The following is a 16,992-nucleotide window of genomic DNA, read 5'->3' as shown; positions in this document are numbered from 1 at the left end:
AGTTGCTTGCAGTATCAGATTGTATATTTCCAATTAATTTAATATGATCAAATGCAATTTAATCTATATCTATAAAAATGAATTGCTGTTCGTTAGTCTAGTTAAAACTCGAGAACGACTGGATCGATTTGGCTAACTTTGGTCTTGAATTATTTGTGGGAGTCCAGAGAAGGTTTAAAAGGTAGATAAATATGAAAGTGCTCGGAATTAAATAAAATTAACTTCCTCTGATGTGTCCCCCGTCGGACGGATTCCATTTGTCTTTGTTTTAAGTTTATTTTATACAAAAGTTTAGGTCTTTTATTTATCGATTGAGGCACTACGAAGTCTGCCGGGTCAGCTAGTAGATTAATAAAATAACATTGGTTCTGACAATTTGTTACAGGATGCGGCGGTGAGAAGGCGCGAAGATGGACAGACCTACTATGCACATGCTCTCCGTCGAGGAGAAGGGCGGAAAAACACAAAGGACCAATCAGTATATTGCTGCAATTGCTGGTAATTCTTTTTTTACAATACTCTTAATTTTGGGTTGACATACTTTTGCACCTCTTCTTTTTCGAGCTGGCTCCTGAACAAATACTGAAATAAATTGATCGAAGGGAAAGATTTCTCATTACTTTTTAATACCTCATAGTCCTCTTAGTTGCATTTACCATCAGTGTCAACGGATCATTTCTGTCACATACCCCTAGTCAACTCTAGTCTCTCTCTCGAGCCTGGTGGGGCGTTAAGGCTTTTTCCAAACGAGTTTTGTGTTTAATAACAAGGCCTTATCGGTGTACCGTGATTTGTTGTTTGTCGATATTCATGATATCGACAACACGATTACCATTGGAAAGTGAAATATGCTCAACAGTACGTCAAGCACGAAAATCTATCGAATTCGTAATGTAAATGTGTCGAGTCCGAGAGATGTAAATCTCGAAGGCTAAGAATTTTCGTGCTCTCGATTATGAGCATAAGTTTTGAGCTTCGAGATCTTGATGATTCGATTGCTTAACGAAAGTGAGTAAATTCATTCGTGGCCGCTGAAATTTATTATTTTTACGGACGGTAGAGGCACTGTTTTAAATTCTATACATTTTTTCTCGATAGCGATACTAATACTTTTTCGATAGTCATTCGTGCTCACCCCTCTGCTATCCGGTCATCGTTCACGTCGAACCCGTCGCTTGCGACAAAGGGCTCGACGAGTAAATTAACTCTCAGACACAGCCCACTGAGTTTCTCGCCGGATCTTCTCAGTGGGTCGCGTTTCCGATTCCGTGGTAGATTCTGCGAAGCACGGCTCTTGCTAGGGTTCGTGTTAGCAACGTCATCAGGTTTGAGCCCCGTGAGCTCACCTAGTTAAGGCGATGCTGATATAGCCTCTCAAGGTTATCAATTTAGGTAGGAAAAAAAACCTCTGCTATCAATAACATGATAACCTTATGAAAGCTTTGATAACTTTTTGGTTTTTTTTTTTTAATTCATAGGTCAATCATGTCATTTAAACATAAACTCGTGAAATTTCAAACCGAACAATTGGAAGGTACTGATACTAAAAAGAGCCAAAGGAAAAAAAAACGACAAGAAAAAAACTGGTGGCCGATTTTCAGTGTTGCTCTTGTATTTCATAAATACATAATATATTACTTGTCTTGATATCGCCAAATAATCTACCTGGCAAAACACCAAAACGTTTCACGTGCAACACAAAATAAACCACTAAATTTTGGCATCGAGGGTGTGATAATGAACTCTACATTGTACAAAAAAAAATACGACGTAAACACACACCGTCGTGTTGACTTACATAACGAATGCTTTTAAAATGTCGTCGAATATAATTTTCCAACAGCTATGAATAGGTAAAGAACATTAAAGTTTGATGGTATAGTTTTAGATCAATTTTATATTTTAGAGAAGACAAGAGAAAGTCTTCATGTTTTATCAGTAAAAAAAAAATAGTTTGAACAAACTTAAAAAAATATGCTTTTATAGAAATTCCAACTAAAATTTATTAAAATTTATTTTCTATTTTTTATTTGGATTTTCTATAAAAGCGTATTTTTTATTTTTTTAAACTATTATTTATTTTTCGTTTTTTTGTTGAATTTCAATTTTTTTGTTTTTTTTTTATAATATTGATTTATCTTCGGTCTTTAATGAGTATGCCAAATTTCGAGTTAATCCGACGTTTTGAAGGGGGTCAAAATCATTTTCGAAGATTCGGTTACATACATACTAACATACATAGGTCTGAAGCTAATAAAAGCGTATTAAAAAAGAATTCATGAAGCAGCTGCCCTTTTTTTTCTTTTTTTATTGCCCTTGTAGGCAGACGAGCAAACGGCCCACCTGATGGTGAGTGGTTACCGTCGCCCATTGACTTCAGCAATGCCAGGGGCAGAGCCAAGCCGCTGCCTACCGCTAAAGCCGTTAGGTCTCCTTTGGATACACTTGGGCAGCTGTTAACAAATCCCAACGCTCCTGGCTAAGCCTGTGCTCGCCCAGCTGTCTTGGTGAAACCGGAAAGGTCTCTAATCCTTCCTTCATAAACAAAATCCCCTTTCCTTTGTAACTCCACATTCCTGGTGGCGAATGCTATGGATACCTAACACAACGTAAGCTCTACGGCTTATCAGATAATATATCAAAGTATTGATCATATAGCAATTAGTTGTCTTATCCATGAAACCGGAACGTATGAATGCGAAAAGCATACAAGTATTTGCGAAATGTGAAGTTGTGTACCAGGATGTTCACGGAATCCCCTATCGTACCGATAGGTATCCGTGACAGTTAAACTGCTTTAGCATATTTAAACGATTACGTCATTAAGTCATCACTTATCGCATCTTTGTAATTACTAGCGGTCCCGCAGTAGTCGAGATTCGACTATAATTAATTGTAATTATAAGTTTGAACATTATTAAGGTTCTATTGTCATAGACTAATAGACTTCTTTATTCACAGATTTCGCCAAGACCACACTATAGACAAAAAAAAAAACTTCAAAGGTGTCAAGGGACACCCGGATGGAACGAAGTTCCTTTCGATTAATTAGTGAAGGAATTGTAATTTTTTTTTTAAGTTTTTTTTTAACTTATAATAATAAATTACGGCATTATGAAGAAGAAAAAAACAATACTATGAACTAAATTACTATTGTTGAAACGCTATCTCGAGAAACTGTACTCATTACGCGGACCAATCGAATACGAGCAATGTCACGCGATAAGCGCCTACACGTTGATTGGTCAGAATGACGGATCTAAAAAGTGTCGTGACAACTTTTCGTAAGAATTTTTTCCGTCTAGCCCCCTTTCACAACGCGCGATACGGAACTTCGTTCAAATAACATTAAAGATAAACAATAGTAACTTATTCTCAATTTGACCACAGACTTTAGGTTATAACAAAATTTTTGAAAATAAATAGAGTTTATATATATGTGTGTGTGTCAAATACATGGTAGTATGTGTAATGTTTTCTTATTGATTTAATGTATTATTAAGGCATAATTTTAAAAAAAATATTAACATTCTGTACTCCTTCTCTATATTCTCTGTAAGTGTGGGAAATTTCATACTCCTCCGTCCGCGCAATTTTCGTAAAAAGGAGTACAAAGTTTTTGCTTCACGTGTTAATATATATATATATATTACTTGTATGTGCCCGGAAATCTGAAATACAACCTCGTTTTCCAGCTGCCATTGGAGCAGTAGCCGCCGGCACCATCCTGGCTTGGACGTCTCCCGTTCTACCCCAACTGGAACCTTGGAAGGACGATGATAATCAAACTCTCCCAAACAACACGACGCCAGCACCGCTTGACTACCGAAAGAACGCCACCAATTCTAGCCAACTGATTAACTCCCTCGGCGAGCCCGCTGATTTCCTTCTGGACACGAGTACAAGTAAGACTTAAATTTTCTTGTGAGTTCTCTAATGAGCCCGCACGATACAGCTGGGAACTTATTTCAACTTGTTCTACTTATAGGAGACTTCTTTTTTTTATTGCTTAGATGGGTGGACGAGCTCACAGCCCACCTGGTGTTAAGTGGTTACTGGAGCCCATAGACATCTACGACGTAAATGCGCCAGTCACCTTGAGATATAAGTTCTAAGGTCTCAAGTATAGTTACAACGGCTGCCTCACCCTTCAAACCGAAACGCATTACTGCTTCACGGCAGAAATAGGTAAGATAGTGGTACCTACCCGTGCGGACTCAAGAGGTCCTACCACCAGTAAAAAATGAAAATCTCAAGTTGATAAAAATTACTGATTCCTTGATTTTGGCTTGGCCTGAATGGTATAGAAGCACCAGGCCCACCGGTAGGTCGTAATGCGTACAACTGCACTACATAAGTCGTTTTCTCTGTCTCTATATCCCTATGTATGCTTAAGCTATGTACGCTCGTGGGTGGCGCATTTACGTTGTAGATGTCTATGGGCTCCAGTAACCACATAACACCAGGTGGGCTGTGAGCTCGTCCACCCATCTAAGCAATAAAAAAAAAAAACTTTAAAACTACGCAACGGATTTTGGTGCGGTTTTTTTATAATAACATCCATTAAATAGTGGAGAAATACTGTTATTTTTGAGGTTTCTAATGTGATGTCGTAAATAATTTAATTTTTTCCGCTTACATTGGTTGAACCCTACGAGATATATCAAAATATAATAATGTACTAAGTATTGTACACATTGAAAAGGTCTAAAGTATTAAATAAACGTACAATTGAAAATCATTATAACAATGGCTAGTGTCCTTCGAATCCCGCAACGCAAGTCCTAATGAATATTCTATTTAGTTTTCTCTTTCGTGCTTAAAATCGAAAGCGCTTAAAGCTGCAGATAAAGTTGGCTATCGGCCCAGTGACGTCACGTTGTATAAATAGATTTATCACCCGACACGTTGCGCTTACGGGCGGATGTATTTCAGCCGGATATACGTATGGTGCGTGATAATACGTACATGTGTACCATTGTGACGTTAATGTCGCGATATGAGCTGGAGCTCTAAATTTCGTTGGAATAACATTAACCAGTTACCACGTCTCACTACAGTATTTCATCACTGGTAACACACTTTGTCTTGAGAAACTGTGGTATTTGGGACGAGAAGATTTTACGCAGATTCCTATAGGTATATTAGAAGGCGCAAGGTCACTCAATGCAGACTGTATGTATATGATAGATTGTATGTATGATTTAAAAACATTACGCGCGTCCGGTTCACGTCCGGTCACGCCTCCGGTCCACATTGTACACAACTAAACGTAAATTATACACGTAACATAATATAGATTACAGTATTTAGCAACTAAGCTTACACACTCATATTTCGAAAACATATGGTAATATTGCAAAATTTTAATCGATATATCGATTGGTATTTGTTTTTTTTTGATATGTCGTACAGACTGATTGTCGCGTGGCGCATTTCCGGTCACCGTCCTCGCCGAACCCGTCGCTTGCGACGAAGGGCTCGACTAGTAAATTAACCCATAGACACAACCCACTGAGTTTTTCGCCGGATCTTTCCGTGGGTCGCGTTTCCGATCCGGTAGTAGAATCATTCGCGAAGCAGCTGTTCTTGAATTGTTCGGTCTACTTTGGAGGCGCTCGGGTAGCTGTTAGCAAATCCCACCTCTACTGGCTGAGCCTTTGCTAGCCCTCCTGTCCTGGTGAAACTGGAAAGGCCACCGGGCAACCAGTAATCGCTCATTAATAAAAAAAGCATAGGTAAGTTTTTCAATTGAACACCATCCGTCCGTATGCTTAATAATAGAAGTGTACAATTGACAGATAAGTCTTTGTAATATCGAGTTATGCGGTTTTCTAGGGTAGGTTCCGCTGACCCGCCAATTTCGGCGCGATTTTTGTCAAGCGTTTCGATTGCATGCTATATCCCCATTCGACATATTGCGACTTGCTCGTGGCTCAAGGTAGACTGTATCCAAATTGTCATATCTATGGTACTACTAGTCCACGGTCTTAGTGCATTAAACCATTTGAAACGAAAGGCAAGAGCCTACAGAACACAAAATTATTCCTCTTCAAACTTCAGCTATATTTAAAAATACATGTTTGTAATACTCGGTCGGTAATCGAAGGCGTGCTGTGACGTCACGTTGGCCTGCAGCCAGCTCAGTCGTGGGTGTGGCTGTGTTTACTCCTAGCATTTCTTCATAAGAATTCGACGGGCAATGCAACTAAGGAATGCGCGTGAGGCTGCGACTTTATGTCTCGGGAAGCAGCGAAAATTAGGTTGACATTTAAAAATAAAATAAAAAGCATGTTCTTCGAGTCCCGAATTCGAAACGGGGATATCGAGAATCAACCTAAATAGAAAATAAAATCGTTCTAGTTCCATCGAATTCTGGAAATCCCTAATGTAATGTTAAGATATTCGATTTTTTATTGTCTTAAGGCTTCGTCAAACAGAACGCGTAATTAGCGCCGAGATATGTTGTACTACTATGGTAACATACCGTCAAACAGAGCCCCAGCGCTATAAGTACGCAACGCTCTGTCGCGGCGTTAAGACGCTTTGACGTCAAGCGTTGTAATTTTTTACAAATTTTATTTTAGCGTCCACGTGAATGTGTATTAAAATACTGGATAATGCCCGAAAAAATGATTAAAATAATTAGAAAATACCCATGCTTATACAATGCCACATCTGAATCACTCGATATCTTAATACTTTTAAATTTTCACACTGCTATCGAAAGGCACTATGATTTGGCATTACGTTGCGTCAAGGAGCGTTGGGCTCATCTAGTCAATTTGTGTGACATGTAAAGAGCGCGACGTTAAAACGCAGCGCTAAGTACGCGTTCTGTTTGACGAAGCCTTTAAGTAGGTACATTACGTGCTGGACACAGTAAACTAATTTTATCTGAAAATACCTGTTTTTCGTAATAGAACTGCATTTGACTGGAAGTGACAATTGGATGTTCCAGAATCTCTGGTGTCTTCTATCATGGCTATCGGCGCGGCTATAGCGGCGCTCCCTGTCGGATTCTCGGCCCAACGCTTCGGACGCCGGGTCACTATACTGATCCTCGTTATACCCCTAATGATCAACTGGCTGCTGACGATCTTCGCCAACGGGGCCGGTATGCTGATCGCTGCTAGATTCTTCGCGGGTCTTGCTACTGGTATGTAGTCGTTATCAAATCATTTTTTATTCAAGTCAGTTTTGATACGTATGCTATTTTTACCCCACCAGTTCGGAATGTTGTTTCAGCAGTGAGAAAAATCGGCAAGAAATTCAGAACTTGCTCTTTTCTAAATATATGTGGGTACATATTTGGGACGTAACGACAAAGGAAAGATCTTCCATCGAGCTGGCGAAATTGCTCGGTAGACCGACGGTCCGAATGTTTTTCGGAATTTGTAAATATGCAGAGTAACTTGAAATTGTCGTTGGCTAGCTACATTCAAGCATCTGTGAAATATCTTGCGTTAAATATCAGTAAAATCCATAGACAACGCAAATTGAAGATCGCCTTTGAGTTCTAGCATTAGCACACTTACGATATACCCTACCACCAAATTTATAAATTCGGCTTCTAATCGTTTTGAAGTAAGCAATTTACATTATTGGCTTAATTGAAGATAACTTTTAAATTTAACGACCGTGCTAATTAAGGAAACAAAAGGATCTCTCCAAGAGACAGTTTCAGTTGAATTATCGAAATGGTGGTGCAATAAAACTCTTACAAAGTAGGAAGGCAGGGTTTTCTTTATTACTTGGATGGGTGGACGGTTTCACTGTCAACCTGGTGTTAAGTAGGTACCGGAGCCCATAGATATGTACAACATAAATACCGCCACCCACCTAGAGATATGTGTTCTAAGGTCTCAAGTATAGTTACAACGGCTGTCCCACCCTTCAAACCAAAACGCATTATTGCTTCACGGCAGAAATAGGCAGAGTACGGACTCACAAGAGGTCCTACCACCAGTAATTACGCAAATTATGATTTTGCGGGTTTGAGTTTTATTACACGATGTTGTTCGTTCACCGTGAAAGTCAATCATGAACATTTGTTGAGTACGTATTTCATTAGAAAAATTGGTACCCGCCTGGGATTCGAACACCGGCGCATCGCTCAACACGTATGAACCGGACGGCTTATCCTTTAGGCCACGACGACTTCAATCACTGCTTCACGGCAGAAATAAACAGAAAGTCGGTTCATTCAAATTACGAACTGGATCGCTCCGGGGCGGAAGTAAGCAGATGTTTAGTACCAAGGCTCAAAGCGCTCAATCTATAAATCCTCAACGTTGCTAAGGTACGGTATTTTCAGGTGGAATGTGCGTGGCGGCTCCCCTGTACATCGGGGAGATAGCGGAGACCGCGATCCGTGGCGCTTTGGGCTCGTTCTTCCAGCTTTTCATTACTGTCGGCATCCTATTCACGTTCGTCGTCGGCGGCTGGACGCATTGGAAGACCCTGTCCATCATTAACGCAGCGGTGCCTTTATTGCTTGTTGCTGTATTTTGGTAAGTCGCCCCTCTCCGAATAGTACCGGACATCGTTATTACGCAGTTTTTGCAGCGCAGCGCAGCGCAGGACCGGTCTTTGTGGCGAGGCTTGGGGGAGGCCTATGTCTAGCAGTGGACGTCTGTGGGCTGATAAGTGCCCGAGTTTTGCTCGTTTTTTGTTTTTTTGATAAATTGTGTTTTTTAGAAATTATATTTAAATACGAATTACATATTGATATTATATTACATTATTTGTTATTTTCTTTCAATAAAAAAACAGTTTATGTTTAATTTGATTATCAGTAAAGTTGATTATTGAAAACACGAATAAAACAACATTTTGTGAAAATAAATAGTAGCTAGATCGATTTATCGCCCCCGAAAGGCCCTGTAGGTATACTAAATTTTATGAAAATCCTTGGAGCCGTTTCCGAGATTCAGATTATATATAATACAAGAATTGCTCGTTTAAAGATATAAGATATATAGTGTTCGCTATATGAATTTGGACTTCAGCTCCGAATTTCACATCAAAATTACCTTGGGCGTGGTCGATGGTCGTGGCCATATAAATGCAAGTTTTTTATTGCCCTTGTAGGCAGACGAGCATACGACCTACCTGATGGTGAGTGGCTACCGTCGTCTATGGACGTCAGCAATGCCAGGACGTCAGAACCAAACCGCTGCCTACCAGAAGAACATATTTTGATATCAATTTATTGGTATATTTGCGTATAAAGTCAGTATCCATGTCTTTTTTACTAACGGTGTGCACGCCCGAGTAAAGAGATAGTGGGGTCAATCAGTGCATTGTTGGAGGGAATCTGTATATCCACTTCGACATATGGGTGTCAGTCTTCCCCAGTGATAAACGGGGACTGTAGCCTATAGATACGACAATATAGCAATATTTTGAAGTCGTCGTGGCCTAAAGGATAAGACGTCCGGTGCATTCGTATGTAGCGATGCACCGGTGTTCGAATCCCGTAGGCGGGTACCAATTTTTGTAATGAAATACGTAGGAATTAACAAATGTTCACGATTGACTTCCACGGTGAAGAAATAACATCGTGTAATAAAAATGAAACCCGCAAAATTATAATTTGCGTTATTACCCTTGGTAGGACCTCTTGTGAGTCCGCACGGGTAGGTACCACCTCCCTGCCTATTTCAGCCGTGAAGCAGTAATGCGTTTCGGTTTGAAGAGTGGGGCAGCCGTTGTAACTATACTGAGACCTTAGAACTTATATCTCAAGGTGCGTGGCGCATTTACATTGTAGATGTCTATGGGCTCCAGTAACCACTTAACACCAGGTGGGCTGTGAGCTCGTCCACTCATCTAAGCAATAAAAATAAAAAAACTGATGGCTAAGATCCGAAATTGATAGCGAACGGTGACCGGTTCACCAGCAATGTCAAAGTTACCAAACTTCCAATAGCTTAAACAAAGTTGTCATATTGCATTGTGGGCGGGTAGGTGGATGCCGGAGACGCCGCAGTACCTACTGTCGTGTGGGCGACGGCGCGAGGCCGAGCAGTCGCTGCGCTGGTTGCGGGGCCCGCACGCCGACCTTGCCGCCGAGTTGGACGAGATGCAGAAAGACGTGAGTCTTCCCCACTGCACGATCCTTTTTCTTCCCTACCTAAGCTGATAGCCTTGAGATATATCAGCTTCATCCTGACGTGTAGGTGAGCTCACGGGGCTCAAACCGGAGTGTTGCTAACACTGACCCTAGCAATAGCAGTGCTTCGCAGAATCTACCACCGGATCGGAAACGCGACCCACTAAGAAAAGATCCGGCGAGAAATTCAGTGGGCTGTGTCTATGGGTTAATTCGCTCGTCGAGCCCTTCGTCGCAAGCGACGCGCTCGACGAGGACGGTGACCGGTGCTTGTGCTGCATAAAAGCACCGTTAATGGATCAGCGTAACCTTAACTAGTAGGTGAACTCACGGGGCTCAAACCTGACGACGTTGCTAACACGAACCCTAGCAAGAGCCATGCTTCGCTGAATCTACCACCAAATCGGAAACGCGACGCACCCGAACTTGGCGCTCCATTTGTATTTAAAATAACACACGGAGCGGACTTTTTTTTTTTTTTTTTTCAGCCATGAGCCATGCTTCGCTGGGCATTTAAAATTAACATTATCTCTCACCCCCACAAAGATATTCATCATTAACGCCCCCGCAACTGGTGTAGGGAGTCCAACACTCATATAAACATTAGCCTATCCATTAAGTACATGTATTTTCTACATGGATACCAAGTTTCAAGTCAATCGGATGCACGGTTCAGTAGTTATAACGGAACATCCGTAAAAACCACTGTAGATTTATATATTAGTATAGATAACCGTTGCTGGGCGTTTACTTGAGGGAGGTTGCGTTTGGGGCAGGTGGAGGCGTCGGGGCGCGCGCGGGGCGGGGTGCTGGCGCTGACGCGGGGCGGGGCCACTCGCCGCGCCATGCTGTGCGGGCTCGGCCTCATGCTCTTCCAGCAGTTCAGCGGCGTCAACGCAGTCATCTTCTACACCGTGCAGATCTTCCGTTCCGCCGGCTCCGACATACCGTCCGTGATCGCCACCATCATCGTGGGCGTGGTCCAGACCATCTCAACCGTCGGGTCCTCGCTGCTCATCGAGCGAGCCGGCCGGAGGATCCTCTTGCTGCAGAGCTGCATCATCATGGGGCTGTCCCTGGTCGTATTGGGAACTTACTTCAAGTTACAGAGGGACGGTGTCGCGTTAGCCGTCGTCGGGTGGATCCCGCTGTTGTGTTTGGTGCTCTTCATCATTTCGTTTTCGATGGGATTCGGCCCGATACCCTGGACGATGATGTCAGAACTGTTCCCCGCCGAGATCAGGGGGACGGCCGCGGGGATCACGGTCGTAGTGAACTGGGTCCTAGTGTTCATTGTTACTCTCTGCTTCCCGCTGATGATGGACGCGTTGGGGATCTACAGCTGCTTCTGGTTCTTCGCTGCCTTCATGCTGGTCTGCGTGTTCTTCGTGTCCTTCCTGATCCCCGAGACGAAGGGGAAGTCTTTATCGCAGATCCAGGCCATCCTGGCCGGAAAGAGGATCTGATCGATCAGTCAGGTCAGTTTTCTAGATGGAAAAATAAGGATTGCTCATACACGTGCTGAAGGTAAACATATTTTTAGGTATAAATGTAAAATTGCTGTTTTTTTTTGTATATTATGTTCAATAGAGCAGACGTTTAAGAAGAAATACTATTTTAATGTAAGAAAGTGTAATTTAAAAAAAAATAAAAAACAAAATACTATGTAAATTAGTGGTCGCGTATGAATGAGCCGCATTACGTTTAGAAATTCAGAAATAATGAGTTAATTTCAATTTATCATTAGGTAAGAAAAGAATTAAACAGTGGCAACACTTAATTTTGTGTAAAACTGGGTCTATAAAATTTTTCATGAAATTCATAAGTCAGGACCATTGTGTTACCGAGATAATGTAACAAGCAAAACATTAAAAATCTATCAGTTTCAGCTTACGTGGTCGTATTGATTTATCGGAAATAAATCTAAAATCTAAATATAAATTTAAAAAAAGATATTATTCAAAATAAAATAAATTTATCATTTGTATTAATTAATTCATAAATTTCTTTTTTTTTAATAATTATACTCATCAATGTACCTACTACTATTGAACTTAGTGCTATTTGTTTATATTGTGTAAATTTGAAATTGGCAGGATATTAGTGTGATTTATATTATTAGCGATGATGCTAGTAATTGCTTCAGTGTGATTGTACTTTAAGGTTAGAACGTGCGTTTTTGTGTGCTTTGAATAGATTTCTATTCTTCAAATAAATACTATTGATACCGAACGTCAAAAAAAAAACGGGAAACAAACTTCATTTTGCTTCATTTACCTACCAAAAACATCGTCGCCATATTTAGTGAGCGCTTACATAGTGAAGCCAAAGAGTATGTGCCACTATGGGCGAAGCGCTGACAGACGGCATCCGCCTTTTTTTCATAGTAGTAATTTCTTTTTTCAAGTGGAAAGGCAAAGGTAATTAATTATACCATAAAGTTTAATTATTTTTTTCATATGCATTCGCTGGTAGCCTATTATAGTATGGGACTATTACAAATATGAGTTAAAGCCGTATAAGTCTTCATACATGATTTTTAATTAAATTTTTCATTAAATTGTATTTATTAATTTAAAAATGATGTAACTATGATTGTGTATTAATGATTTTAAAATAATATTAATCATGAACCATTAATCTCGTCTTAAGTCACCATTTTTAAAACATACCCGGCATGTAAGTACAGTAAAAGCTCTTTATTCGCGGGGTATATGTTCCATTAATATGCCGCGAATACAGAAACCGTGAATACGGAATGGTAATTTATATAGGATAATAGGGAATACGTTCGTTTTCGTCACAAAAAAAAAACAAATATATAAAAAAATCAATTTAATTGAAGTTTATTAACATTTTGATTAGTTAATGTTTTGAAGAATTTTGTATTTTTTTCTTGCTTGGCAGTTTTTAAATTTCCTTCAATTCAGACTGATACATAGTAGTCGCATTAGCAATTTGCCTCTTAAAATACTCGATCACAATTTTTGTAACGAATGTGAAAGACGAAACAATAAAACATAAGGCGAACGCGAATAAGGAGCTTTTCTTCCTATTCGTACACTCTTGACAGAGTGGTCGTGGTCATGCATCAGTCGGATACGACCTGCTCATGACTCTCGTGGGAAATTAGTGCAGTGGTTTCCCGTTGCCTTCTGCACCAGCATTTTAGGGGGTATTTGATCCCCAAGGTTTCTGACGCCTCTTCCGTACAGGTTGTCCTGACGGGTGTGTATGGTTATACCGCCATTGCTCGGTCGCCATTGCCCCGTTCGTTCTCTAGCAGGGAGCACCACGGCAACATGTTGGTCGCCGCCGCCATCCAGCGCGTGCAGGTGGGGTTGACAATAGGGCCGGTGAAGGTAGCATTCCGATCTCCCCTTACTCCCCCCTACTAAGGAGCTTTTACTGTATTATAATGTCGCTAAGTGGCTATACTAAATAAAATAATTTTACATTTGAATGACGTAGGTATATTTTGCTTCCAAATTGTTTTTTTTTAAAATTCCAACACTAAATATCAATTTCAATGAAATCTTCGATCCGAATTATTCTGTTCCTTTCTAATTTGGTTGTGTTTCGTTCGAAAAATAATCTAATTTTAAATTTTTTATAATCGATTTGTAGGATAATTGTAAAATAAAAGCTATCGCTTTAACCATTTTGATGTGCTAAGAATATTTTTGTAAATATACTTATTACCATACCAGAATTAATTCGTATGGGTAAATAATAATAAATTTTAATTACTACGGAAACGGTCAAATACTCGGAAAGTCGTGAATTAAGCTGAAAAAGCGTAGGCCACGTAGGGTTTTTGTTATATTTGCAAACGGAGAAGACTAAAAATTTAAAATATATACGAGAAGTAATTTATTTAGAATGTGATTTATGTTATTAATATAATTTATATTTTAAACTAAACGCGTAATACGGTATTGTGCCAAAAAATAGAAATGTTATTTATAGAGTCCATGAAGACTAGAGTCGCCCAACCGCCTTTCCTATGCAGAACGCAGTTCAGTGTGCTTAGTGCGAGTTTTACTGGTGGTAGGACCTCTTGTGAGTCCGCACGGGTAGGTGCCACCTCCCTGCCTATTTCAGCCGTGAAGCAGTAATGCGTTTCGGTTTGAAGGGCGGGGCAGCCGTTGTAACTATACTGAGACCTTAGAACTTATATCTCAAGGTGCGTGGCGCATTTACGTTGTAGATGTCTATGGGCTCCAGTTACCACTTAACACCAGGTGGGCTGTGAGCTCGTCCACTCATCTAAGCAATAAAAAAAAAAAAGTTCCTTAACGTTCTCGCTAGCGTAAAAGTTAACCCAATTTTGTATGCAGTTGGAACAGCGCCCCTAGCGGCAAACGTACGCGAACGATCCCATTCCATACAAATATGAACTAACTTCTACGCTATCGAGAACGTTAAAAAACTCGCACTAAGCACACTGAAGAAGCTTGAAATGTTTTCAGTCTGTTTGTTAACTTCACATTATTTAAATTAACGACCAGTATCGGCAATCAAAACATCTCGCATACAGAATTTGTTTTAAAAATTCTCAGGTACCTTAATTTACTTACTAGTGAAATACTGTCACACTCCACTGTACTGTCGTATTAATTTTAAGAAAATCATCGATTTGACATAAAACCTGCTCGGGCGCCATCTATCGTTTTGTTAGGTAGAACTTTGAAAAAAAAAAGAACTTTGGCGCGAAAACGTCACACTTAATAGTAGATTAAATTAATTTCATAGATATCACAATGAATTTTGGTAACCTCTAATAGTTCCACCGAATTTCAATAGATGGCAGCACGTTGATTCGACTAATCCATAGCAGTTGATACGAAATAAGCCGGTGGCCCAAGTAAAAAACGATTCTTTAAAATATTCACCTTAGAACGAAATAATAAAAAAGAAAAATAGTTTCGTGATTTGAAATACGAACTTAAAACGTTATTGTATGCGATCGTAATAGATTTTAATGATTAGATTAAAAGGACTGGTATTTAATTTAAAGTATTGCAAAAGGTATTGCGGCCACTCTAGATCTCCTGACTTAATCGTTATGTTTGCATTTTTTTTTTGTAAAACACATGTAAATACTTATCGTCTTTAGATATCGAATGTGATTGTTTTTTTTTAATAAAAATATACAAGAAAAGAAATGTTTTAATTTGCATACTACCATATGATGAGTTAGAAAGATATAAGAGATCAGTGTTTTTAGTTCATCTTCATAAAGTTTTAGCTACCGAATATGATAAAAGCGGGTAGGCACCACCGTCCTTTTTTTTTGCTTAGATGGGTGGACGAGCTCACAGCCCACCTGGTGTTAAGTGGTTACTGGAACCCATAGACATCTACAACGTAAATGCACCACCCACCTTGAGATATAAGTTCTAAGATCTCAGTATAGTTACAACGGCTGCCCTACCCTTCAGACCGAAACACATTACTGCTTCACGGCACAAATAGGTAAGGCGGTGGTACATGCCCGCGCGGACTTACAAGAGGTCCTACCACCAGAAACCTGCTTGTGACTAGAGACTTTGACCTCATGTCTCATAGCGGGTCACGGCAATCACTTTCTACTGGATCAACTGTAGAGAGGCCGTGAACCTATCTGCCTATTTAGACCAACAAAAATGCTTACTTCGGTAATTTATACAAGCAATAAATACATGCATAATTATGAACAATATCTTATAACCTCAATTACAGACAACTCACCCTTCTAAACATACAATAATAAAAACTTGCAAACTTTGTGTAGAAACAAAGATTTAAAAAAAAAAGTTTGGTGACCACAATACTTTGAGTGCAGCTGGATGAATTTTTTTTATTTTTTTAGTGTCCACGTAATATACTGAGTACGGTTTTTAGGAAACACCCATACCCGATCCTGCGGACCGAATGGCAAACAGTCGACGTCGCCCAAAACACGTCATTTTGGATCCTCCCGATCCACTAACGGCGCTTTTAGGTACCCCAAGCACCGGTCATCGTTCTCGCCGAACCCGTCGCTTGCGACGAAGGGCTCGGCGAGTAAATTAACCCACAGACACAGCCCACTGAGTTTCTCGGCGGATCTTCTCAGTGGGTCGCGTTTCCGATCCGGTGGTAAATTCTGCGAAGCGCTGCTCTTGCTAGGGTTAATGTTAGCAACTTCGCCAGGTTTGAGCCTCGTGAGCTCACCTACTCGTTCTGTAACGCTGATATAGCCTCTCAAGGCTATCAGCATAGGTAGGGAAAAAAAGGAATCAGTTAGCACAAAAAACATCTCTCCGGTCACGTATACTTCAAAATAAAACGAATATTAAGATTTTCATACGCATAATAATTCACTGTGGCAATTTAAAAAGCAGCTGACGTCAAAGATGGGCACTCTTTACAGATAATCCTCTTCTCTATGCTGTCGACGCGCTGAGAGAGCTCGCAAACTTGTTGCTCGATGGATTTCACGTCTCTCCTGAATCCGTTGAACGTTGAGTCGAGTTCGGTCAAAAAATTAATCTTGTTACAAAGCTCATCGTACTTTTGAATGATAAACAATCTAGCGTTTTGAGAATCGATTAGTTCTTTATCGATTTTATTAACGATTCCGATTTTTATCTCGTCGAATTTCGATTCAATAGTCGTGTTTGAGAGGTTACTCGTATTATTATTAACCTTTAACATTTCCTTGTCTGCTACTTTGTTTGTTATCGACATTTTAATGTTTTGTTGTATTGTAACGAAACAATTTTAGATTTTCGAATTTTTGTTGCATTTTCTACGCAGCGATTTTGAATTAAATGACAAAAAACAATGAAATGTCCGTTTGACACACGTTTGACATTGTACCAATATCTATTTCAATAATGTTATCTAAG

General features: G+C 40.0%; 1 protein-coding gene across 1 annotated transcript in view; it reads left to right on the top strand.

The window, feature by feature from the left end:
* Positions 1 to 15,285, top strand: part of LOC101735980 (facilitated trehalose transporter Tret1-2 homolog) — a 35,126-nt gene extending 19,841 nt beyond the window's left edge. The window contains exons 4-9 of the mRNA XM_012696231.4: positions 386 to 498; positions 3,696 to 3,905; positions 6,962 to 7,159; positions 8,318 to 8,513; positions 9,973 to 10,099; positions 10,894 to 15,285. Of these exons, the coding sequence (XP_012551685.2) occupies positions 411 to 498; positions 3,696 to 3,905; positions 6,962 to 7,159; positions 8,318 to 8,513; positions 9,973 to 10,099; positions 10,894 to 11,583 (1,509 nt within the window). The 5' untranslated portion in view covers positions 386 to 410 and the 3' untranslated portion in view covers positions 11,584 to 15,285. The remainder of the gene's footprint in view (positions 1 to 385; positions 499 to 3,695; positions 3,906 to 6,961; positions 7,160 to 8,317; positions 8,514 to 9,972; positions 10,100 to 10,893) is intronic.
* The last annotated feature ends 1,707 nt before the right edge of the window (positions 15,286 to 16,992 follow it).

Source organism: Bombyx mori, chromosome 26, assembly GCF_030269925.1.
Source record: "Bombyx mori chromosome 26, ASM3026992v2".
Lineage (NCBI taxonomy): Eukaryota > Metazoa > Arthropoda > Insecta > Lepidoptera > Bombycidae > Bombyx > Bombyx mori.
The sequence above is the reverse complement of the archived record's forward strand: the minus strand, read 5'-3'. Positions and strand labels throughout refer to the sequence as shown.